At 38.4% G+C, this 25218-nt stretch overlaps 5 protein-coding genes across 5 annotated transcripts; 4 read left to right on the top strand and 1 right to left on the bottom strand.

Moving 5' to 3' along the window:
• Positions 1–718: 718 nt before the first annotated feature.
• Positions 719–3905, top strand: LOC133734257 (uncharacterized). The gene is made up of 6 exons (XM_062161891.1): positions 719–1268; positions 1378–1527; positions 1848–2033; positions 2130–2159; positions 2286–2887; positions 3188–3905. Exons 1-6 carry the CDS (start codon positions 719–721, stop codon positions 3848–3850), a joined length of 2181 nt encoding a protein of 726 aa, XP_062017875.1. The 3' UTR covers positions 3851–3905.
• A 492-nt stretch (positions 3906–4397) lies between these two features.
• LOC133731473 (probable transcription repressor OFP9) lies at positions 4398–4928 on the bottom strand. Its single transcript, XM_062158837.1, has one exon. It carries the CDS (start codon positions 4926–4928, stop codon positions 4398–4400), a length of 531 nt encoding a protein of 176 aa, XP_062014821.1.
• A 1551-nt stretch (positions 4929–6479) lies between these two features.
• On the top strand, positions 6480–11576 carry LOC133729956 (pyrophosphate--fructose 6-phosphate 1-phosphotransferase subunit beta). Its single transcript, XM_062157580.1, has 16 exons — positions 6480–6738; positions 6987–7148; positions 7240–7361; positions 7602–7655; positions 7748–7854; positions 8074–8179; positions 8515–8578; positions 8900–8988; positions 9514–9645; positions 9774–9944; positions 10026–10141; positions 10333–10444; positions 10632–10716; positions 10844–10888; positions 11009–11077; positions 11169–11576. Exons 1-16 carry the CDS (start codon positions 6555–6557, stop codon positions 11243–11245), a joined length of 1695 nt encoding a protein of 564 aa, XP_062013564.1. The 5' UTR covers positions 6480–6554; the 3' UTR covers positions 11246–11576.
• Positions 11577–15862: 4286 nt separating this feature from the next.
• LOC133729955 (uncharacterized) lies at positions 15863–18305 on the top strand. The gene is made up of 2 exons (XM_062157579.1): positions 15863–17192; positions 18018–18305. Exons 1-2 carry the CDS (start codon positions 16188–16190, stop codon positions 18063–18065), a joined length of 1053 nt encoding a protein of 350 aa, XP_062013563.1. The 5' UTR covers positions 15863–16187; the 3' UTR covers positions 18066–18305.
• A 1033-nt stretch (positions 18306–19338) lies between these two features.
• On the top strand, positions 19339–25138 carry LOC133729953 (uncharacterized). Its single transcript, XM_062157577.1, has 14 exons — positions 19339–19610; positions 19812–19975; positions 20082–20237; positions 20743–20873; positions 21026–21173; positions 21312–21595; positions 22072–22196; positions 22629–22672; positions 23544–23675; positions 23861–23938; positions 24223–24305; positions 24396–24518; positions 24831–24891; positions 24970–25138. The coding sequence occupies exons 1-14, from the start codon at positions 19478–19480 to the stop codon at positions 25135–25137; spliced, it is 1830 nt and encodes a 609-aa protein (XP_062013561.1). The 5' UTR covers positions 19339–19477; the 3' UTR covers position 25138.
• The last annotated feature ends 80 nt before the right edge of the window (positions 25139–25218 follow it).

Raw genomic sequence — 25218 nt, 5'->3', positions numbered from 1 at the left:
CTTGCATTGTTGGACTGCATACCCCTTGTGCAACCTCTTTGAGGCATTTTCACTAACATTTTGCATTATAACCTTATAAAACAAATTTGAGTGGCGCAGGTCTTGCATAGTTCAGTGCTTACTCCTTTTTACAACTTTCTTTGAAACATCTCTATGAACACTACTTATCTCCATAAGTCCATAACCATGTATAAGAGATTCGAATATTGGGGCCGGGCACTTGCATACACTCACCCATACATGAATATTCTGCCCCTTCTGATCGATATCATGTGAAGCAACCATAAGCGTTAGGAAACTGACCGGTTCAACACAGAAATCTATCAGCAAAGTTCATAGTGTAACTTTGAAGAAATTTAGGCCTGACCAATCCCATCTACCATACTCTTGTATTTAGCTTAATTTGCCTTACTGTTGTCTCTTACAAGCCTTAAAAAAAAAAAATTCCTTTTTTTTCGATGAAAAGATTTTTTGATTCCTTGCTTGCGGTCTTTAATAAGCAAAAGAGGAAAAAGCAAAAAGAGAAAAAAAAAAGAAAATGCAAAACTGAAAAAAGAAAAGCAAAAATGAAAATGTGGAACACGTACCTCAATTCCAATTGGTTTATGTACGGAACTAAGGATATATATATATATATATATATATATATATATATATATATATATAGTAGTAGTAGTTAGGAACATAAGCTCTATAGATCCATCCTCAACTCTATAGAATGGCAGAAAATAGCAGCATAAATCCCAAACACCTATATCAAAGCCTAAAGAATGGTGACACAGCCAAAGTGATGGAATATTGTTATGATAAAACTAGATCTGATGATGAAAGGTTGAAGCTCATTCCAACAGTGCACGATGATACAATCCTCCATTTAGCAATTAACATGGGGCAGCAAGACATAGCAAAAGAAATCGTCAAAAGATGTTCCGGGGGTTCTAATGATAAGCTACTTATGAAGAAGAATGCCCTCGGAAACACAGTTCTGCACGAGGCTGCAGCAACAAGCATGACAAGCCTTGTGGAGGAGTTGTTAAGAAAGGCATCAGACTTGTTGTCTATTTCGAACAACAAAAATGAAATGCCTCTCTATACGGCAGCTTACTATGGCCAAACCGAAATGTTCAAGTTGTTGGCGGACGAAGTAGACAAAAACCAGTCTGGCAATCTTGATCTTGATCTTCATTTGAGACCTAGGGGTCGTAAGACGAACCCCAATAAAGTGCGGACTACCATTCTTCATGCTGCAATACATGCCGAGTTCTTTGGTAATTACTAGCTATTTGATCAATTCATTTTCCACCTGGCAATGCATAGTAATGTCTGATGTTGTTCTTGTTTTCTTTTTATTGATCTTGTTCCGAAATTTGAATGCAGAACTTGCACTTCTGATTGCAAAAAGGTATACGCAACTAGTTAAGAAAAAGGACGAAAATCAGCTGACAGGCCTTCAGCTGCTTTCATGTAATCCTTCAGCTTTCAGGAGTGGAACCAAATATGGACCGATCAAGAGGTTCATTTATTCCTGTATGCTTTCTTTCAATTTTCCTGAACTCATTTACCAATTGATCACATTTAAATTAGTTAATTTGCTCTGTTCTTGCTTGTTTGGAGTCAATGTTCACTATATATAGACATACAGTGTTCATGAAAACTAAAAAGGCTGTTGAAGAATAGTACCATGCATCAGAAAATCCAACAGTTGCAAAATAACTTATTAGATCTTGGGATCTCCAACTATATATCATGATAAACTTTCTTGCAAATAATTAATTAATTAATGGCGATGATGTTTTTGGGAACTTTATTTATTGTGGAGGAGGTTGTATATGTATTATGTAATGCAGGTGCTCCAAATGAGAATGTGATAATGGATAGAAATGGCAGCCACGAACACGAAGAGGCTGATGAATACATTTTCAGCGATCTAGGTGACGAGGAAAATACAGCTTGCTTCAAGATGCCTCAGAGTCAAACATGTACATATATGAATAACCGCTGCACCATTGCTTTACGGCAAGCCATCTCTTCTGGTAACTTCAAATGTGCTGATCGATTCTTATAAATTAAAGAGTTACTAGTGACTGCAATTAACATTCTAACGATGAGGGATAATATTTCTTTTGCAGTTAATAGAGCGGTTTGGAAAATTCTTCAAGGTAGCCTATTTTTCCGTTAACCAAATGATTAAATAATCTTGTCTAGTTTTTCACTTCTAATGTGGGTGAGCAACAGCTGGAAAGTAATTGACCAATTTTTTTCTAATACAAAGTTAGAAACTGCAGCTTGGGGCACAATGAAGAGGATCTATGGGGACAAGAAGAGGCATGAATCAGCCTTCAAACTAGCCAAGTTACTAATTGCAGCAGACTTTTCATGGGACAGCATAGGAGTACAAGATGAAATCGCTAGCTCAAAGGTCACCGCTGCTACAAATGATGCTCCCTCTTTGGATCGCAAAGCTGATATTGATTGGATAGAAGCCCTTTTAGGTGCAGAAGCCTTAAGTGGCAGCGGTGCTGTTAGTGGCGGCCCAGAAATAGCAGCTTCATCCATGTCAGAACTTCATTCACCTCCAACGCCATTGCTCCTTGCAACAAGGCACGGAATACTAGAAATTGTGGATGAGATACTTAAAGTCTACCCTCTGGCAGTTGAGCATATAAGTGAAATGGGGCAAAACTTGCTGCATGTTGCTGTTCTGCACCGCCAGTTGGACGTCTTTCAACGAGTCATTAGGATGGAATCACCCAAGTCAAGGTTGGTTCGACGTATCGACAACAATGGATTTACAATCTTGCACCATGTTGGAAACATGGCCTTTTACAAAGGAAGCACACAGCCTGGTCCTGCACTCCAGTTGCAAGAAGAGTTAGAATGGTTTGAGGTACTTACGGTGACTCGATCAGATCTTACTCCTTTTGTAGCTAGTTGGTAACTCATTGGTACATCAAACAACGTAGATCAATTCTCAATACAACAGTAAAACAGTTTCCTAGCTACAATCGTAGACTAGATAGCTTGAAATTAAACTGGGCTAGTTAGTTTACCAATGCATGGAGCATGCTAGTGTAACTACCTCTATATATCGAATTGGTTTACTTGATATATCAACACACACTAATGTAACATAGACAGAACTCGTTGGTCTATACTCTATACTAAACAAGCGTTACTTAATTTGCAGATTGTGGAGCAGGTGATTCCACCCCATTATGCGATGCAACTTGCCTGGAACGAAAAGGAACAGAAAAACGAGACCCCCAAACAGTACTTTCGTTGCACACATGGCGAGCTTCTCAAGGAGGCCCAAGATTGGATAAAGCGGACCGCCGAGTCGTGCTCGACGGTGGCAGGACTAATGGCCACCGTCGCTTTCGCCGCCGCCTTCACCGTCCCTGGAGGCAACGACGAGAAAAGCGGCACTCCACTCCTTCTTCACAGCCCTTTCTTCTTAGTCTTCATCATCACCGACGCTTTCTCCCTAGCCAGCTCGCTCACGTCACTCGTCATGTTCCTCTCGATTCTGACGTCACCGTACGAGATCGACGACTTCCGCTACTCTCTCCCTCGGAAGCTTATCCTCGGCTTCACCTTCCTCTTCTTCTCGGTGGCGGTGACCATGCTGGCCTTTGCTTCCACACTGATGCTGACAATTTCGACAAAGAAGAGCCTGACAACAACTTTTATATACTGCGTTGCGTTTCTTCCGGTCACTATGTTCGCGCTATTGCAGTTCCCTTTGTACGTGGCCTTCAAAACGACTCTCCTGTACTCTGTACAGGCCATCCAAAGCGTTCTTCCGTGGCATCTCATCTCTGTTGGTTTTTCAAAACTCAAAAACAATTAACACCAACAAAAATGATCTTTATTTTGCGAATTTTTTTTTTGGAGTGGTTTCTTGTATTGATGTTTTTTTTTTCCTTTTAAATATGTTCATACTTTGTATTTTTTTTAAAAGGAACTCATTAAATTTTTCTTTTTTTTGCAATAAAAAGTATTACACATTTAATATATACGATTTTTACGTATATTTTCATATTTTACACATGTTACTGAATAAAATAAAAAATAAATTGATATTTTAAAATTTTAAAATTAATTTATTAATTAATTAATATTTTATCAAACTTTTCATCGAATGATGTAATGAAATATCTGAATAATACACTTACATATATTTTTTTTCATATTATACACGTACATTCTATATTTTTTGTAGATATTTTCACTTATAATAATAAAAAGAATGACAATAATTAATATAATTGTTCACTACTGCATGTCATACCATAATGGCATGCATATCATTCTCATTCGCATACTCATTAAAACAAGAAAGTGTAAACACTGGTTTTGCTCTATGTTAGACACATTGTTCATCAATATTTAATCAATTAATGGCATTTACATAGGAACAAATCAGAGCAAACTTCATGAAACACCTCGAGTATAATCCCGTGATACTCCTCCGAATTCATCGAAACATAGTAATTCAAGAGGCTACGAAGATCCTTTGGCTCTTCGATCCGCTTTGCCATTATCATCTCCGCGATGGACTCCCTAAAATCTTCTCTCGGATCATAGGAACACTTTTCCATCGCAACCATTACGACAAATTTAGTCCCTGTTGCTTGTGCTCGATCATCATATACTACTTTGTTCTTTCTTCTCCGACGATCCACATGCACTACTCTCGCGGCATCCTCCTCCTGCCTCTCTCTAATCATTTGGTCTAGTCTCTCTTGAACCATCGCATGCGCTAAGCTTGATATCGACGGGTACCTGTTACGATCAGAAGTGCTGGAGCTCTCTACTTCCTCGGAAGACGAAGACACGCTGAGCCTGCAGCTACTGCAACACAATGCCCGAATCGGAGCTCTACGTTGCAGCTGCGCTTGCTTCTTGTGCTGCCTGGAGGCTCTCATTGTTGGAGAGCTTAATTTGAAGGAATTTTGAGACGAGTTAATAAAAGTTATGCACAATGGGGCAAGTGGGCTGCGTTTATCATGATTGTGTCTTGTGTTTACAACACTAAATTCATGAGATTAGAAGGCAAATGGGGAACAATATTCGTTAGTTAATCGAGCCATGATCATGATGTTTAAGTACTGGACCGGAATAGTTTCCTTTATAGGCTCTTATTAGGTGGCAGATGATCTTGAAAGTTTGGTTAATATGGAAATAAGTAGGGTTTCCATGAATCCTTTTATTAAAGACTGTAAGAGAAAGCATGCCTTAGATGAACTGAATAGAGCTATTCTTGCAATTTTATCTTCAATATTTAGTTGTTTAATGCTGCTTGATGCATCATCTAATTATGTAGAAAATCCCACAAGGATATGTACAGTTGGTGAGAATCCCTTTTGTGGATTCCTAGCACTGTATATTGTACTCAAAGCATTCTCAAAGGGAGAAAGAAACTAAAACAATGGGAAATTCATAGTGTTTAGCATGTGACCATATCAATTTGGATTAGGTAGACTGATCATGTTTAACTTCAACCATCAAAAAGTGGCATGTGCTGCTATAATGTTCATTGGTAAAGCAAATGCTAATGATCACTTAAGTACTTGATTAGTAGTTATCCTGCCACTTAATTAACTACAATCAAGCCAATCACTTTTCTTTAGGGTTTCAAACTACCTACCTTGGGCTATAGCGGCCCGTTTAAAGTGAATTGGTTCTTCAAGCCTGATTTCAGTTTCTCGGGCTGGCCGAATTATAAAGCATGTGGGGGTGACCGGAGTCCAATTGTCTCAGAACTTGCTGAAGTTGGGCCAATGAATCATTACAGTGCTCTAAGCTAACACCTGTCACTTCGGATCATCCCAACCGACTCGTCTGTAATCGTGTCGTGAAAGGTTCACATAATTAGACCTATAATTTGGAGCAACTCATGACCAATTATCTCGGGACCTGCTTGGTCAAGCAAATCATTTTAGTGCTAAGTGCTCCAAGCCAACACCCTGTCACTCTGGATCATTCCAACCCGACCCGCCTTTAATCGTGCTATGAACAATTCACAGAATTGGACCTATAATTTGGAGAAACTCATGACCAGCCCGGCCCGGCCCAGCTGTGAATCCAAATAATTGGGCCTAGAGTTTCACACTCATATGGTAAAAACCAAAGACAGGCCCATCTAATCCTTCCCTATAAACACCAAATGTACGGTAGCGATTACGGAATATACCTTTTGCTGTCTATATTTCTGGCGCCTTACCAACCGTCGGGAAGGTTAGGTAAGCACCTAACCCGAGCACCATTCGCATAATCCATTTATCCACTGCCCCTCTACTCCACCGTAACACCCTACATCCCACGCTACTGCCCAACCCCGTCTCTCGATCCCGCAATCCCCAAAATACCCCGACACCCAATAGGCCAGCAGCTAACTTTCAGGGCGGAAAATCCAAACCCCGGAAAAGACGATCTTACCCTCTTCGAAGCCCCTCCAGTTTAAACGCCTCACTGTCCGAGTCCAAGATAATTCGATAGATTCACGCAGTCGGTCACACCTAAAGATCTCTCAAGTCTCTCTAACTACGACGATGAGTCCCTCATTGGTTGCAAACGGCGGCGCTTCGTCTCCGGCGCCGGTCTCCGGCCGCGTCTCCTCCGTTTACAGCGAGGTCCAGTCGAGCCGTATCGACCACGAGCTTCCTCTCCCCTCGGTGCTCAAAAAGCCGTTCAAGCTTGTCGACGGACCTGCTAGCTCCGCCGCCGGCAATCCAGGTCAGTTTCGTACTTTCACTCTCTTTTCCGATCCGCCGGTTTTAGTTGTTGAATTGATTTCCAGTATGAGAAATCCTACTTCGTTTGGGTTCTTAGAAATTCGCCTTAGTAGTGGCGCTGGTTTTCGTTCTGGATTGTGTTTTGTGATATTAGCTGCAAGAAAAGTTTGATTTGCACTACAAATCTAAGGGATTGAGTTTTTCGTTTCCGTATTTGATGGCGTGTTGATTTGAAATTTGTGATTTCAGAGGAGATCGCGAAGCTGTTTCCCAATGTTTTCGGTCAGCCTTCTTCACAGTTGGTGGAGTGTGATTCCAGTGCAGAGCTGCCGAACCAGAAGTTGAAGATTGGTGTGGTGTTGTCTGGAGGCCAAGCACCTGGAGGTCACAATGTGATTTCTGGAATTTTCGGTGAGAGTTTTAAGTAGCGAGTGGATTCAGTTTCGTGGTTTTCTATTGTTTTGGAACTGCGGTTGAACTTGATCTGTGTTTTTGGTGTTAGATTACTTGCAAGATCGCGCCAAAGGGAGCACGATGTATGGTTTCAGAGGTGGACCTGCTGGTATCATGAAATGCAAATACGTTGAGCTTACACCGGAGTATGTTTATCCATACAGAAATCAGGTGAGAATCTTGGCCATTTATTTGCGTCAAGTTTATATTAACTGTTACTTATTGTAAGGAGCAATTAGTCTGTAATATTGAACATAAATCTGGCTTGCTGATATGTGTGTCTGTCTCTGCTTTCTTATAAGCTTTGCAAATATTGTTCTTCTGCTTAGCCATGCATCAAGCAATTTGGGCAATATATGCAGCTGTGTTGTGATAATTGATGACATATTGCTCATATTTTTATTTTACCAGGGTGGTTTTGATATGATTTGTAGTGGAAGAGACAAGATTGAAACTCCAGAGCAGGTAACTCTTGTTTTCTTGTGAGGAAATTCATGTCAAGTATATTTTCGTAACTATTAATAATCTAAGCAAGTGTAAATGGATATGACTTGTAGTTTAAGCAAGCACAAGAGACAGCTGTGAAGCTTGATTTGGATGGTCTTGTTGTTATTGGAGGAGACGACTCAAACACAAATGCGTGCCTCCTTGCTGAAAACTTTAAGTATGTTGACTTCTTACCAATTTCTTTATCATGACTTTACTTTTGAGTGGAAACATGCAATCTTCTCTGTATGTTTGGCTTTTACTTTGTTGTAGTAGAACCTAATAACAATGGAATTTTTCTTCATCTTAGTGGCCCTTGATGTCATTATGTGAAAAGTGGTTTGTTCTGATATTGATATTTCGGTTTGGTAATTATTTCTTTAATTGTTTAAAACAGGGGACTGAACTTGAAAACTCGGGTGATAGGTTGCCCAAAAACTATTGATGGTGATTTGAAATGTAAAGAGGTCCCCACAAGTTTCGGGTTCGATACAGCTTGCAAGGTGAATATAACTATTAACATTCTTCATTGCCATAATCAATATCAACCCATACTTTACATCTTGTTTTCTATTTTCTTGAACTTCTATATTTCATACAGAACCAATGATAGCACACTGAGTCTGTTGTGTGCAAGGGATTCGGTACATTGTACTTGTGTTTTCTGGTTCAGTATGTCCGGACTCTGTTCTTAATTTTTCATTAAAATATCTAGGAAACATGCTAGGAACTCATAAATGGGAAATCCCCACCAATTAGATGCTTCTTTGAAACATATTGCTACAGCATACCTTGGTTTCAACATTGTCATGATAGTCAGTTATGAAATTTTTTGCAGATATATTCAGAAATGATTGGCAATGTCATGATAGATGCCCGGTCAACCGGAAAATATTATCATTGTAAGTAAATCATCCTTCTTACTCGTTATGAAAATAGTTATGATTTGGTAACTTAATCTTCATTTACATGTGCTCTATGCTGCTTGTTAAAAGTGATGAAACAAGAAAATCTGACTTTATATTATTATCTGTTCTTAATAAATGATTCACTACAAAAGGATTTTTTTTGGTGACACCTCACAATGAATAACTCTTAGTTTTTTTTTTTTTTGATAGACACCTCTATATTCTGCATGCTTATGACTACGAGTTTGATAACATTTATGTATCTATTTTTATTTTGTTACAGTGTATTTACTATAGTTATTCGTGTGTTTGCAGTTGTACGGCTTATGGGGCGTGCAGCTTCACACATTACACTAGAGTGTGCTTTGCAAACTCATCCAAATATCACAATTATTGGAGAAGAGGTACTTCAGCAGTATATTTTCCTTATATTTAAATGGAACACTTTGCCACTGATTATTGAAAAGAAAAAGAACAAAAGAAAATAAGTTTTGGTGTTGTGATAGAATTAATGCAATAAGTATCAGTATCTCTGTTATTACTAAAGTGGCGCTGGCACTCCTCAATCCTGAGATAGCTAACAGCAGGCTCTAAGTTCTGCTCATCTGATTCTAGCTGAAAATGCATTCATAACCTCTTCAGAATTTGTTGTCCATAACTTTTTGTCACCCCTCCCTAGTAAACCTTCCACTGTTAAGTTGATATAAAAAGAACTTTTTTATTGGTAGCTGTCATAAAGTAAGGTATTCATGGCTTTAGGATTCATTATCCATGAATAGATCTAAGGTTGTCTAGTGATTGGTCAGAATTACATAATTAGAATTAAAATCTAGAGATTGAACAGGGTTTTAAAAAAGTTGTATTTACTTTCTATAATTGGAACAAAAGGTTCTACTGGATGTACTTATCTAACTAATATCTTGGTGCAGGTTGCGGCAAAGAAGCAGACACTGAAAAATGTCACAGACTACATTGTAAACATAATCTTGAAGCGTGCGGATTTTGGTTATAACTACGGTGTTATACTTATTCCTGAAGGTCTTATTGACTTCATTCCTGAGGTATTATTCTTGAATCTTTGACTATGATGAACTTCAGCCTCTGTCTTTTGTGTACATTTAAAAATCAAAATCACTGCACAAATAATTGTGTTGCTAACGTGTAATATTTGTAACTTTGCCATTTTCAGGTGCAGGAGCTTATTGCTGAATTGAATGAAATTCTGGCCCATGATGTTGTAGATGAAGATGGGTTGTGGAAAAAGAAACTCACAAGTCAGTCTCTACAGCTTTTTGACTTACTACCTGAAGCAATCCAGGAGCAGTTGATGCTCGAAAGAGATCCTCATGGAAATGTTCAGGTATATATATTTAGTAACATTTCTTTTTTTGACTTTGTTTTTCTAGGCATCATCATGTAAGTTAAAATTTTTGTACTATAGGTTGCCAAGATAGAAACAGAGAAGATGCTTATCCAAATGGTTGAGGCTGACTTGGCAAAGAGGAAGCAGGAAGGCTCATACCATGGCCAATTCCAAGGAAAATCTCACTTTTTCGGGTATTTCTATTCTTAACCTGAGGACATAATACTTTGGCTTTACATTTCATTTCCAATGGACTGATCTGAGGCAACTGATGTACTCACAATGTGGATCAATTATTTCATTTTGACTACATCTTGGTTTGCATGAGAGAGATATTAAGGTTTGCATATGTTGGATTTGCTCACCTGTTTTGTAATATTTTCAGGTATGAAGGAAGATGTGGTTTACCAACTAACTTTGACGCTAACTACTGCTATGCATTGGGTTATGCTGCTGGAGCTCTCCTTCATGGTGGAAAAACTGGGTTGATATCATCGGTTTGTAACTCTATCCTATCTCTCTGGTTTATTTATTCCACGGACCATCTTTCTTCTTCACAAGGCTAATATTAATTGCCTAAAAAGGCCTTGTATTAGTTTTTATATCCTCTTTTTTAGGACTGAAGTTTCTTAAGTGCACTAACAGTCTCTTTCATCTGTGTGCTTTATCATGTGATGCCTCCAGGTTAACAATTTGGCTGCTCCTGTTGAAGAATGGACAGTTGGTGGCACCGCGTTGACTTCATTGATGGACGTGGAGAGGAGACACGGTATAGTAATCATTTACTTCTGTTATTATGCAGTTTTAGGATCTTTTCAGATATGAGCATGATGCTCATAATCTCTCTGAAAAGTTTAAATAGAACTCCTATTCTGAAAGTTGAATTTGTTTTTCAGGTAAGTTCAAGCCTGTGATCAAGAAGGCAATGGTAGAACTTGAAGGTAAGGATTTGTTGAGTAAATGTAGTGATTTAACATGCCATGTGATGATGATCACTCTCATCGACTACGGGCTTCTCAAATCTTGAATCAACAATTAATTAATGTCTTATAAACTTTCAGCTGCACCATTCAAGAAATTTGCATCTCTGAGGAACGAGTGGGCTATCAAGAATCGTTACATCAGTCCTGGTTCGTTATGAATTTGATAACATATCTATGACCTTCATGACTTTTTCTTTGTTGTTTTCTCTGTAATTTAACTGGAAGTTTTTCAATGCAGGTCCCATTCAATTTTTCGGCCCAGCTTCCAATTCCCTTAGTCACACTCTAATCTTGGAACTCGGGCTCGAAGTTTAAGCTAGCCTTTCATTGAGCTCTTGCTTCTGCAATTTCACATATCCTGCAAAAACAATCGGATTTGAAGTAGAATTTTGACATTAAGGGATGATGTATAAAAACGTTCAACGTGAGTGGTGGGGGCTTGGCTGTTTATCCGCCGAGCACATTTTGCTTTTGTCTTGCTAGATTTCTTTGCTTCTCTGTATTCAGGTTTTGTTCTCTTTGCTGGGTGTATTAGAGGTCACCCCTTGATTTTATGTGTAACAAGTCTTGGCCCCAAGACAACTTGTGAGCTGCCGGAAAGTAATAAGACAGATAATAAAGATCGACTTGCCTGCGTTTTTCTTAATATTGATTTTATATTGCAAAATATCTTCATCTCCTAAAATACTCTGCGTAATCCCAAATAAAGTAACCAAAAGGGACAGAATTCATGAAGGCAAATTCAACTAGTGCAATAAATTTTGGTCGAGGAAGTCGTAAGTCATAGCTAAGCATCCAAGGTAAATGTGTACTAATCGATGTAGCAATGAAGAAGACAAATCATTAGCCCAAGACCTGGTGCTACGAGCCTATCCCTCACAGCCTAAATAAACCAATGTGCTTTGGTTTCTTGCAATTTAGTTTTTCATATGATAAATCTCTTCATTTCTGTCATGTGAGCTCATCTTTTTTCTGCTTTCCTAAAAGTCTTTAAAAAGAGTTAGATGTATGGTTTTGATTTTGTCTCATAGCTCATGGATTTGTATGTGTATGCTGTCAAAAGCCCAAAACGGTATATAGCAATATTTGGAAATATTAATGGAGCTCACCTAATCCTAAACCCAACAAGAGAAAAGAATCAAAGGAAAATGCACCCTCTTATGGTCCATCTTACATTATATACCATGTGTTCTTGTCCTCATAAAGATCATAGATTCATAGGAATCATGTTAGGGATTGCTAGCTAGCTTCGTGCATGACAGGCTGGGTGCCCCCATTAATTTGGATTGATTTGTCAATTCTCCCTAATCACATTCTCACTTGTAGGTCAAGTTAATAATATCAACATGTGTATGCCTATTAGGGTTTGTAGCATATTTGAAACATTTACACTAATACTATAGACATTATATTGCAATACCACCATACCGATTAGTTGAAAAATCAAGTGAAAAAATAACGCTAAATATATGTGCACAAAGACGTTAACTATAAAGCTAGAAGTTTGTCATGGAAGCCTCTAGGCAAATAAGAGTGTGTTTGGATGAGGGAAAAAATGATGGAATTTAATTGAAAGTGAGGATTTCATAATTCCTAAAAGCCAATTCCCTCGTTTGACATTATCATATTGGAAATTTTAAATTTCTCTGTGGAAAAAAACGAAGGAATTCGTTATTTAAATTCCTCACTTCAATTTCCACCAAAATATGTGTCATTTACGAATTCATTTGCAGTATTCAATTTTTATTTCCAAAACAAGACTTTTTTCTATTTTATCTTTTTATTTGTTTTAAATTTTCTTAATTTATTACACATTTCAAATCCTAAATAGATGCAACCAAACAATAAATTTCTAATGAAATTTTAGATTGATGGAGTTAAAGATTCCATCATTTAAATTCCTACGGATTTTATAATTTTATCATCCAAACGCACCGTAATAGTGGTCCACCATAAATATCCATTATCCAACATTCATAGAGAAACCGGGTTTCTCTGGGATTATTGCCAGATTTTTTTTTTTTTTAACTTAATTCTGATTGAAAATTGGAAAGGAAAAAAAAACAATTTTTTCTGCAGGATTGGATATTAAAAAAATAAAAAAAAAGATTAATAAGTTATATCGGTATGGGTACCCGCGGATATACCCATACCCGAGCGGGTATCTAATACCCATTACCCATTTACCCATGGGTAATTTACTGCTACCCATACCCAAATAGAACGGGTACTCGTGAGTACTCATACCCGTGGGTTTTTATGTCATCCCTAAGAAACCCGTACCAAATTCAGCAACACTACAACCACATCGGATAATTTCATATTTGTTAAAGCAACTCCAACAGCTTCCCTATAATTTCTGTATAATAGGGAAGCAAAAGTCAAATCTTTAGTATATTTTTCTTCTCCAATTCCAACAAATTCCCTATTTTGCAGCAATTTCTAAAATCTCCATATTCTTCCTTAAAATTTTAGAGATTGTTGTAAATATAGAGAATTTGGTTTTCTCTTTCCTCACTTTCTCTAAAATATGGATAGTTATAGGAAATCTGTTGAAGCAAAAGAGGCTCATTTTTCCCTAAAGTAAAGAAAAATCAAAATATGAGGAAGCTGTTTGAGTTGCTCTTATGCTAGTAGCTACATAACAGGTATTAATGGGATAAAAAGTGGTTAGAGAGCTAGGGTTTTGTTTGGATTTTGGGTCCTGGATTTGGGGACCCAAAGCATTGATGGGATAAGTCGTTTATTGCTTTTCACAAATTCGATCACATGGCTCTATCATTTTGCCTACGAACAAACGCCATTAACAGCAGAAGGGAAAGGAAATCCTTTTCAGCCATGCATTCCCCGATCGCTAAGCTATCTTCTGTTCTACCGATCTCGATCATTTCCAGGTCCACACCGGATTCACCACCATCACTACTACACTCCACCATCTACTTACCCATCAATCCATCATCATCATCATCATCTTCTTCTTCATAATATCACTTCCATCTTTTTGCCATCAGGTTCAGGTCCACGTACCCAATAATATAATTGGGTGTCATAGCTAACCAGATACGTACCTAATTAGCAGTATTATGGTCGAGAATATTGGCCATTTCGATTATTATTGTCTTGTAGATATTGAAAAACTCCAAGATTCCAACCGTGCCGTCTTATTTTATTCACTGTTGCTTGCGTTCATTGCATGGTTGGAGCAAAGCATCAGATCATATAGGCCAAAGACTTAGTCGATAACTTTTTGTATTTATTTCCAGATGGATTGATCATATATAGCTGGTGTGTTCCAAACGTCTGTATGATCGACTTGGACGTTTGTCCATTTTACGGTGGTGGATCCGTGGATGTTCTGAAATTTCAGTGCATGTGATGTGTGGAACATATAGAACCGCAGGTGATTGTGATGACAATTTTTAATAATAATAGCTAAATTCTTTTTTATTTAGGTGATTGGAAGGTATTTGAATAAAAACCAAAAATTTGATAATTCGGATATTTGAGTGTTGAGACGAAACCATCATACAATTCCTTAAATTGAGAAAGGTCTTAGGTTTGCGGTGCGGTAATATCACTTAATATGTCCAGTTTATGTATCACTTTTAAGAAAAGTTAAATCACATGCCAAAAATCCTCACTAATTTCTCCTGCAAATATTGGAAGTGTTATTTTTGTCTTCAAAGTTGTCTATGTAACGTCTTTTTATTGTTTGAACTGATAATTCATTAATTAGAGACATACTGATAATTATCGATTTGACCGTCCGACTAAAGACTCTAATGAGAGCTGTATAAGAAAGATCTCATAGTAAAATTCTTCTATGCTATGCACCAGCGTTGCAAGTGAACCAACAATTTCAATAGATCTTATCCGTTGATATTTATAAGCAATTTTTTTTTTTCAATAACTAAAAAATGTACTTGATATTATCCAGCTGTCTATTCTTGTTATTGCAGGTGCACATCGGTGTACTGAATACTCTATCAATTTCGTAATGGAACGATGTATGTGAAAATATAGTATAATGAATCTAATTATAAGAGTAATATGATTGTGTTTGATGTTCTCGGATCAATGAACTGTTCATCAAACAGTGTACAGAATAATGGCTGTGAATGTCAACGCTCGGAATGACACTAAAGATGGAATAGTAGCCAACTAGCCATACATGATTAGTTTGGGTAGGCACAACTTAATTGGTTTAGAATTGAAATCTTAAAACCCCACATGAACGGGACACCTTGAGATGACCTCAGCCTCAGTTCACATTGTTAGCAGGGGAATTATTTTGTGTTCATTAATCAACTTTTATTTGCAAGTATTTTGTCTTCGAGAGGAATTAGCACCTTCTTAATAATTGGGATATCATTATCAACCAAAATACAGATCAACTATCCAATTATGGCTTTGGAGACATAATGGTGATAGTGAATTACGGTTCATTTGTTTTTGGAAAATTGCGCGCTATATAGAGGTAATTAATTAAGGGACCACTAAAAAAACAATGCACTAAGGTAATTAAGAAGGGAGTTCCAATGAATCAAGATGTACATAATTAATACTAATCAGAATTTATGGCCTTTCATATTAAGGTAAATCCGCATGTACAATTGAATCTAATATTATTAAATTAGAAATGAAATATTTTATACTTAAACCAAATCAAATACACGTATTATTGTTATTCTACATCACGAACACATAAGGTAACTAGATAAAACCACATCATTACTAATTTGGTATCATTGTTATTCTTTCAGAATTTAAAATTTGACTATAATCACTCCGACGCGTGATGGTATTAACATGCATACGACGGGTTCGCATACGAGTAAACACCTCACCTAAGTTAGTATAAAACAATGGGTGATGCAGCCAAAATAACGTATCCGAGTTCGTTTCTATACACGTATTTACTAATCAAAGGGGAGGAGGAGGAGGCATCACCATTATTCTGATTCCAGAGTTTAAAACCCACATGGTTGCTTCTTCCCTGCATCAAAATTGGACCCAAAAGCCATCGTCACTGTCACCCAACACTTCTCTCTCTCTCTCTCTCTCTCTCTCTCTCTCTGCTTCTATTTTAAATACCCCAATTCTCCTCTCCTCCATTTCTTTATTGTTTGTTTGTAGGGTCTAGGCTCCTCCTCTCTGAAACTCACTCCCTTCCTGACCTGACCTGACCAGACTTCCCTCATTTCCAGTTTCCCATTTTCCCCCACCACCATTTTTTTTTTCTTTCTAGTAATCTTCAATGGCAGATGGCTCCAGATTCAAACCCTACAGTCGCAACAGTACTCAAAGAAGCCGAACCAGCACCGACTCCAGCTCCCCGGAATTCGACTTCTGGAGGCTGCAAAACCCGTCTTGCCCGCAACCCGATCTCATATCTGCCGATGACCTATTCGTCGACGGTGTCATTCTCCCTCTCAGCCTCGTCCCCGCCCCCAAAAACCAGCCCGACCCGAACCCGCGACCCGACTCGGAAGAGATTTCTGCTCCGGACCCAGAACCGGAACCCGGCCCGGAAGCCCAGGTGTCGACCGGAGCTCTGGTGCTGACCGCATCGAAGCGGTGGAGGGACATGTTCAAGAAGAAGAGTGAGGGTAGTGAGAAGGAGAAGGAGAAGGAGGAGAAGAAGGAGCGGAAGAGCGGCGGAGCAGCCACCGGAGCGAGCTCGGCGGAGCTGAACATCAATCTGTGGCCGTTTTCGCGGAGCAGATCCGCCGGAAATGCTTGTACCCGACCCAAATTCGGGGCTCCGGGAACCCGGAAGGTGAACAGCGCGCCGTGTTCGAGGAGCAACTCGACGGGCGAGTCCAAGTCAACGAGGAAGTGGCCGGCGAGTCCGGGTCGGGCCGGAGTCCACTTGGGTCGGAGCAGCCCGGTTTGGCAGGTCCGGCGTGGAGCCTCAACCCTGGGTAAAACCTCCGAAACCCAAGTCAGGAATGCTGAAAAGAGCACCAAGAAAGAAGCACCCGAAACTCGCCGGAGTAAAACCACCGCATCCGGCGACGGTCGCGGCGGAGGAGGTGGTGCAAAACCCAGAGTCTTGAACTTGAATGTTCCGACGTGTATCGGGTACAGAAGCCATTTGAGTTGTAGAAGTGACGTCATGAATAGTGCTGTAGGAATCGGCGGCAGTAGTGGTAGCAACAAACACCGTGGGGCCGCCGCCGCTGGCGGTGGCGGAGATAGTAGTAACGCTGCTGGGGCTGGTAGTAATCTTTTTAATCTGCGCAGCCTTTTCTCTAAGAAGGTGTATTAAGTTATTAATCATCATCATCATCATCATTCCTCTTATATCTTATTTACTCTATATATATTATCCAAGGATGAATCTTTTTTTTTTCCTCTCTGAAAAAATTAAGAGAAAAACAGGGTTTCTTTCTTTTTTCAGATGTAAATTAAATGGAAAAGGTAGCAGCTTTCTTGACAGAAAAAATGGGTTGGCTTTTGTTTGGTTTTTCTGGAATTATCTGATCTGAAAGTGCTATGTCATCTGGTTTAATATTCAGTTTGAGTTTGAATGTGCTTATTCTATTAGGCTGTGTAGCTTCGAAGCTAGCATTGACTTATTGACTTGGTTACATCATTGATTCCAGTACCAGTAGGCAATAGCTTGACTTCATATGCAAGCAGTAGAAAAAGTAACCAGTCTCAAAAGTGATGATGCACCTGCCTTTATAACGTGGGTGCTGTCGTTTTTACCCATGTATAAAGTTGGTTACTTTGTACGTGTTTTAGGCTTTTGATTGTGCTCTGATAATCTTTCCACCCTTTGAGTTGCCTAAAAGTCATTAGGATCTTGAGATGAGCTGCTCCAGGACTAGTAGTGATAGTCGTTAACGATGGTGGTCCTTGTTGTGAAAAGAAGGACCTTGAGATGAGCGAGACTTGTAAGTTGTAACGATACAAGATAGTCGTTAATAGTAGTCTTTGCTGCGAAAAGAATGATCTTGAGATGAGCTGGTTGAGACTTGTAGCAATAGTGGTTAAGAGTATTATTCAGTATTCTTGTTCTGAGTTTGAATTTCTCATTTTAACTCTCATCGCGGTGTAACTGATGAGTTTTCTTGTATAGAGAGGAAGACAAGGCAGCAGATTTTGTGGATGGTGTATGGGAAATTGACACAAGATGGCAGTTTCTGTAGGTTAAAAGAATGGTTTTGTATTGGGTGCTTTTGAACATCTGCACGGGAATTCATGGTTCTCACTTTCAACTTTGGGAACGGCGGACACATGTTTCCAAATCTCAAACCAGCTTTCTATACATATGGCCAAACAAAAACCAGGCTATGGATTCCAGAAATTGTGAACTCATATGTCAATCTGTTTCAGTGCGTTAAATTTGATTGGCGTCTTCTGTTTAGACTCTTTTGGTAAACTCTTCCGTTTCAAAATGCAGTCGTTATCTCAAGTTATCGCATCTTACCTTACCTTACTACAAAAAAAAATCGCAATTATTCCTATTCAAGACTCATGATTCTTGAAATATAACGAGCTAAATTTCACAAGAGAAATCAAAAGTAATAATGTCTTGTATCAAAAAGCAAGTGAATTCTTCATTTCCTTGTACAGCTAAAACACAAAATAAGGGGTGCCAAATTTCATCTCCCTTCCTTTTCATAAGTATTCCTTTGATTAAACTCTTTTGTCATTTTAAATAAATGAACATCACCTAACGGAAACTTAACAAACTCAATAAAGGAGAATGTTTAACAAATCACCAAAGCTACAGTTATTCGGGTGTTTCATAAGGGGAAATTCTATAATAAGTTAACATATGACATACATATAATTATCACTTTTAGTTTTTAATTACTCAAATGAGAACCTGCTATACTCTAACGAGGACCCTGTTTATCAAGTAATTCACCCACCTAAACAAAGAGTAAATATTCAGTAATAGATTAGGCCTCGTTTGTTTCACAGATTTTAAGCTCGGGAAAGGGAAAGTGCTTATTTTCCTGTGTTTGGTAAGTGCAAGGTCAAGAAAATGGTTCCTCTTGCAAGGGAAAATAGGAAGGAAAATGAATCCTTCCATTCTCCTAAGGAACCATTTTCCTTTCTCATTTCCTAACATTTATTGCACTTTTCTAAGATTTATTACACTACTTGTATGGCTAAAATAATTCTATAAAAAAATAAGTACCAATTTTCTTCAATTATACTATTAATTATTGATTCCATTCCTTAGTGTTACCAAACACATTAGTAGGAATCCTAATTTTCCTTCCCGATAGAAATACAAAGAAACAACTTTCCTAAGAAATTCATTCCGTGAACCAAACGAGGCCTAAAAGTAACAAAATAGAAAACCGGTCAACGTTCCGGAAGACTCCTATATTTCTAGAGAGGAGCCTAGTAACTGTGGGCTCGTGCACTTGACCCAACTCATAAGGCCTTTCCGGCCCAAATTCTATATACCATTTCAAGTCCTCTGAACCACCACCGCCTTCGTACGGCGGTGCTGCGCCATATATAAGCCTGGACCCGTTCGGCACTCTCACCTCCCACTAACTAAACTTAGAGAGAGAAACTATGACCATTTTCCGACGAATTATACTCCGAACAGCTCGGACCCAGCGGTCAGTCCCCGCCGTCCCCCAAACCCCAAACCCTCCTCCACGTGCTTGCTCACGTGACCTCCCAAATCCCCGCCTTCTCTGCCACTGTAAGTTCACTCAATTTCAAGATTTTGTGATTGATTTGAACTATACGAGCAAGAATGATTCATGTATTGAAGTTTGATGCTAGTGCTTTTTGTGTAATGTGGTAGCTGTTTGTGCTTGTTGATGTGTTTGTGATCAGTTTTGTGAGTGTTATGAAGCATTAGGGTTTAGATATTTATGGCTTTGATTTGATGAAAATGCAGGGTGTTTTGAGCAACCATATCATTCCAGTGCATATGAAATTGAGGTGGTGAAAGCTGTGCCAAGCCGGGGCGGTGCTGGCGGGCTGTATCGTATGTATCCGGCTGTTTTGGCTGGTTTGATTGGACTTGGAGGTCTGGAGGTGGCTTATGCAGATGCTGAGGAGGTACATTTGCGTTATTTTGTTGGAGAGTTTGTGAATTGAGCGATGCGTGATAGGTTACGCGGTGCATTGTTGAAGTTGTTTTGCTGTTATTTTTGGTGTTCTGCAGGCTGCTTCCAAGCAGGGTTTGCCGGCTGATGCCCCTGCAAAGAACGTGGAGGAAATTGCCAAGAAGCAGAGACAGGAAATTGAGGACTTGCTCAAGAGTAAAGGGATCCAACGTGGCTCTTATCCCAACTTTAGTGTTTCTGTCAAGGGGCAAAAGGTCAGTGAAATGCTACAGCCTTAAATGTCTGTTGGTTTGTAACTTTCGTTCAAATGTAGTTAGATTGGCACATGCACACATGCATTAGTTAGCAATGTCCTCTCCTGAGCACTGCTAAGTGACTGGCCAAAGTAAAAACTACATAGTAAAAGAAAATTCATTTTGCTGTCAAGAGGGTGCAATTTTGGCAATTTGAGGAGTTCACGAAGTGATTTGTTTGTTTCTTAAACTTCAAAAGAGACATCGTTAAACAGAAGAAGATAAAGTCTTAGCTGTACATATTCTTGCTAGTCCTTACCCTGACTTGGTTTCTAAATTCAATGTCTTAAACTGTGAGGAGTGCCTAATCATCTTGTATAGTGTATACTGAGTTTTAAAAGTGTTAATTGTCTTCTGAGTTCTGAGCTACATTAGTTTTGTTTATATGCGTTTTGTTCTCTTATAAGAATCTGTGTGTAGCTCTTTTTTCAAGTATGAACACTAATGAGCTTTTGATGTGGTATAGGTAGCCATCAAGTTCCAAATTCCTCCTGCATGTGAAGCTTCACAAGTGATTGCAAATATTGCTTCTAATCTTGGCTTGAAAGTTGAAGAGCATGGTGGTGGTTCAGATATATCATTACGCGCTTGGGACAGGTACTGTTAGATCATTATTTTTTAGAGTCCTAAATTTATACTCAGTTTTACCTATATATTTTGGCTTGCACTTTTTTGAGCCTTTTGGCTTTATTGTTGCATTAAGTAAGATGTGCTAAGCAGTGTTTGATATATTGTGTGAACTATGTCAGTGGAGTTGCTTGGCAACTCATGCTTATGCACCCAGAGAAACAGAAGGAAACTGAAGGTGATCAAGGGGAATTAAAAGATGTGAACGAACATGATCGAGATCTGCATATCCTCGTTTTCCGTTCAGTCATTACCTCAACAGAAAAAGCTGTGAGTCTTTAGCTTTTTCAACTTTATGAAAATATTCTCTTTGAAACCTTTGGTTTTACTTTCTGCTGCTTCAATATTCCAAAAGTAAAGAAGCTGTAGTTATGGGATTTTCATTTCAGTCAACATAAATTATTGCAGGAAATTGAATTTATGAAGCAGGGCAGCTTGAGTCCCAAAGAGCTTGATGCTCTGGTATCTGCTTTACAATTAGCTGGGACAAAAAAGAGCTTGATCCACGAGAAAAAATCTACCGCAGAACGAAGAGTGAGGGAAGATAGCGCACAAACTTCATCTATAGAGAAATTAATAACCAGTCTTGAGTCCATGGGAGTGAGAGTTTATGGAGTTGATGAACCCAATATGAGTTCTACAAGCAAAGATATTTCATGGGATAATCTTGCTGGATATGATCTGCAAAAGCGGTAAGTGAAGATATTTAGGAAAATCTATAATGTGTTAAAATTATATTTAGATGTGCAATCTTGATTCTTAACGAATAGTTATTTTTGAGTGGGATGTGATGTGTTATGATCTCGGGCGTTAGGCAACTAATGAACATATCTGCTTTCCAAGGTTGTGTCCTTGAAAAAGCAGTCAATTCAACAATCACCACTGAGGGTGCATATCTGATATTGAGTATGAGAGATGAAATTGTTTCTCGTACATGAATCTCAATTGCCTTTCGTTATCTTGCAATAACATTCATGTTTTGATTGAATTATATTTTTATATCTCTGATTTATATGTGGTGATATCGAATATATTAAAATGAGTTCATTTCTCACTTACTTTCTGTTTTGAACTCTTGATTGCTTGTGTTTGGGTGTACTCATCTGGGTGCATAAGTGCTTAAGAATACCTAATTACCTATAGTGAACTGCCACTGCTCATTTTGTAGACAGATAGAAGACACGATACTACTGGCTTTGCTTAGTCCTGAAACATATGATGAAATTGCCCGTGGAACTCGTTGCAAATTTGAGTCAAACAGACCTCGAGCTGTACTCTTTGAAGGCCCACCAGGTGCACCCAATTTAACTTTGTTGATTCAATATATTTGAGATGATTCCTTTTCTGAACTGACTTACTGAGATAGAGGATTCATGTATTTCTGATTCTTGTTTGTGATTATGTTAAGAGCATGTAATGATTCATTAGTGTCAAGAAACATGTAGTTCTTTTGGTGCTCTAAAAAAATATACCTGGAGCAGATATTTCCCAGGAGTATATTTAGTACTAAGGTGCTAAGGAAAGCCCCCCTAGTTATTTTTCATTATGTATTTATTATACTAATAGTCCTTAAATTTTAGTTGAACAATTTTTTATTTTTTTTTTATATGTGAACATGTGAGCTTTGTCCCACTTTTGTGCTTGGTTTTGAAACGTGTGAGAAATATAAACTTGCATTAGTTTTGACATCTGTCAAACTTACTTAGAACGTTTGTTAAATTTCAGGTACAGGGAAAACTTCTTCTGCTCGTGTCATTGCTAATCAAGCGGTGAGCTGCTAGGCATTTCTTTTTTTTGTTTAATACTTTACCTTACATCCGTCATGAGCTCTCCATCTTTTTTTTTTTTTTTTTTCTATCAAAGACTTCCCATCTTACTCGTAACTTGTGAGCTCATGTTATAGAAACTCTGTTTGGTCTATTATGCTATCATAACTGACTATATACTATCATAATTGTTCTGGAAACATGTTTTGTATTTTCTAACGAGCCTAAATGTTCCAATACTCAAATATGACTATTTACAGCTATGTTCCATGTTATGTCTTTTTCTCTTATTGTTGTCTGAATGCTCCATATTATGACAGAAGCTGTTACAGTACTGAGGTGCTTCCTTGAGGAATTGGCCTTTTCTGTTATCTTTTATGAATGATGTATTATCCTTAGATTCATGGTTTTAATGTTTTTTACCCTTGATCGGGCATAGGGTGGGCTTATATTTTAATCTAAGATCTATAATTGTCAATGCCTAAACACTAGTAAGTTCATGAAATAGACATTCCATGCTAGTAGCATAAACATCTTTGCTTCTTGTATACATCTGATTTGACTAGCAAATGGTCAAGGGCTTGCTTGGTTTGATGATCTATTTTTTAAGTGAGCAGATTAATCTTTCTGGTAAAGGTTTTGCATGTAGATGAAATCCCAGTTTCAAAAAACATGGAAAGTTCTGATTTCTCTCACTCTCTGTAGAATATATAACATGGCTTGATTGATTTGATGATCTATCTTTTAAGTGAGCAGAGTCATCTTTACAAAGGTTTTGAATGCAGTTGAACTCCACGTTCCCTAAAAAAAAAAAAAATGCACTGCCAGAACAAAAGGAAAAGAAAAGAAAAGTTAACGTGGCATGTTTTTGCAGGCCGTCCCGATGTTATATGTTCCCCTTGAGGTTATCTTGTCCAAGTACTATGGTGAGAGTGAACGATTATTAGGGAAGGTGTTTTCACTTGCTAATGAACTCCCAGATGGTGCTATTATTTTTCTAGATGAGGTAATTGAAGTAATAATGCTTTGTGGCAACCTTTGAAATATGCATCTAAGTGTTATGGTGATACGTCTGCGACCAATAATATTTTGTCTTTGCATGGTTGACACCTCTATTTTTATGTTCTATTTGCTTTTTATATTTTGTAGAAGCTTCTTAATAACTTGGCTTCCTATTTGATGCAATTCCAGGTTGATTCATTTGCTATTTCGCGAGATAGTGATATGCATGAAGCCACACGGAGAGTTTTATCAGTTTTGCTGCGACAGGTATAATTGGATTGTCATTGTTTTACAATACACAGAAGATGCACCTTTTAACAAGTGTTCTAAATTTGATTTCATTCAAGCATTAATCAAATGTTTTGAGAAAATTTTGGAGTCACCATGGCTCATGCCCTAGCAAAAGCAGTTGTATGATCCAAACGGTGGCTCCGACTTCCAACTAGGTTCAAAACCTCAATAAAGAGAGTCGAGACTTATTCTTTCCATAATCAACTTGGACACTGTTAGGAAGCTATTGTGCCTTATTGAATAAACCATTTCCTGTGCAGATTGATGGATTTGAACAGGATAAGAAAGTGGTTGTAATTGCTGCAACAAATAGGAAGCAAGACCTCGATCCGGCCTTGATCAGGTATATTGGTTTTAGTTTTCTCATTTAGAAGATGAAAGTACTGTAAAACTTTCCAGGATTGTTTACTCTCCTTTTGTCACCTATGTGCAGTCGGTTCGATTCAATTATCCCATTTGGCCTACCTGATCATCAAAATCGTAAGGAAATAGCAGCTCAGTATGCAAAGCATCTAACCGAAACGGAATTAGATGAATTGGCAACAGTAACAGAAGAGTAAGTTCAACATATAACTAAAATTGTCTTAAATCTCTTTCCCCTTTGGTCAGCATTTGCATACACATGTTCCTTCTCCCTGTTCCTTCTGGGAAGGAGAGTTTCTTGAAACCAACTGAAAATAGCTCATAACCTTTTTCTCTGTGTTACTATGCTAGAAGTTGCATGGGGACTAGTTTACAAAACAAGTTTTTATCACTCACAATAAACTTGGAGTGTGGTTTACCGTTGCCCTCATATTCAATGTGCCTTTTAATCCTACAACAGATATTGTCTTTTGACTGTTGTCTAATCGTCCCCGACCATTTTCAGGATGTCTGGAAGGGATATCAGAGATGTGTGTCAACAAGCAGAGCGGTCGTGGGCATCAAAGGTAAAGAATATCGTTGTTTTACAACTTCCCTCTCAGTAGTCTCCAGCCTTCACAAACTTCTCTTCCTGATCTTGACAGCTGATCCGAGGAAAAGTACCCAAAGACGGAGACCAAATCCATCTTCCACCTCTGCAGGACTACATAGCGAGTGCCATGAATCGACGCAAGGGTTTCCTCAGCTCCCCACCCCGACAAACCCAAAATTCCGCGTCTGACATAAAGAAGGCCAGGATTGTACTTGATTGAAGTTACTAGATGAGCTATTATTGTACTACACACTTTCTGTATATATGAATATATCATGCCCATTTCATAAATCACAGTAGA

This window comes from Rosa rugosa, chromosome 2 (assembly GCF_958449725.1).
Source record: "Rosa rugosa chromosome 2, drRosRugo1.1, whole genome shotgun sequence".
Taxonomy (NCBI): Eukaryota; Viridiplantae; Streptophyta; class Magnoliopsida; order Rosales; family Rosaceae; genus Rosa; species Rosa rugosa.
The sequence above is the reverse complement of the archived record's forward strand: the minus strand, read 5'-3'. Positions and strand labels throughout refer to the sequence as shown.

Excerpts from the sequence above, each read along its gene's own strand:
- LOC133729956 (XM_062157580.1), top strand. The coding sequence starts at position 6,555 with ATGAGTCCCTCATTGGTTGCAAACGGCGGCGCTTCGTCTCCGGCGCCG. Across the intron at positions 8,180-8,514 it reads GGTTCGATACAGCTTGCAAG|ATATATTCAGAAATGATTGG; the intron begins GTGAATATAACT and ends AATTTTTTGCAG. Across the intron at positions 10,717-10,843 it reads GGACGTGGAGAGGAGACACG|GTAAGTTCAAGCCTGTGATC; the intron begins GTATAGTAATCA and ends TTTGTTTTTCAG.
- LOC133729953 (XM_062157577.1), top strand. The coding sequence starts at position 19,478 with ATGACCATTTTCCGACGAATTATACTCCGAACAGCTCGGACCCAGCGG. Across the intron at positions 19,611-19,811 it reads TCCCCGCCTTCTCTGCCACT|GGTGTTTTGAGCAACCATAT; the intron begins GTAAGTTCACTC and ends ATGAAAATGCAG. Across the intron at positions 19,976-20,081 it reads CTTATGCAGATGCTGAGGAG|GCTGCTTCCAAGCAGGGTTT; the intron begins GTACATTTGCGT and ends GGTGTTCTGCAG.
- LOC133731473 (XM_062158837.1), bottom strand. The coding sequence starts at position 4,928 with ATGAGAGCCTCCAGGCAGCACAAGAAGCAAGCGCAGCTGCAACGTAGA.
- LOC133729955 (XM_062157579.1), top strand. The coding sequence starts at position 16,188 with ATGGCAGATGGCTCCAGATTCAAACCCTACAGTCGCAACAGTACTCAA. Across the intron at positions 17,193-18,017 it reads GCAGCCTTTTCTCTAAGAAG|AGAGGAAGACAAGGCAGCAG; the intron begins GTGTATTAAGTT and ends TTTCTTGTATAG.
- LOC133734257 (XM_062161891.1), top strand. The coding sequence starts at position 719 with ATGGCAGAAAATAGCAGCATAAATCCCAAACACCTATATCAAAGCCTA. Across the intron at positions 1,269-1,377 it reads AATACATGCCGAGTTCTTTG|AACTTGCACTTCTGATTGCA; the intron begins GTAATTACTAGC and ends ATTTGAATGCAG. Across the intron at positions 2,034-2,129 it reads ACGGCAAGCCATCTCTTCTG|TTAATAGAGCGGTTTGGAAA; the intron begins GTAACTTCAAAT and ends TTTCTTTTGCAG.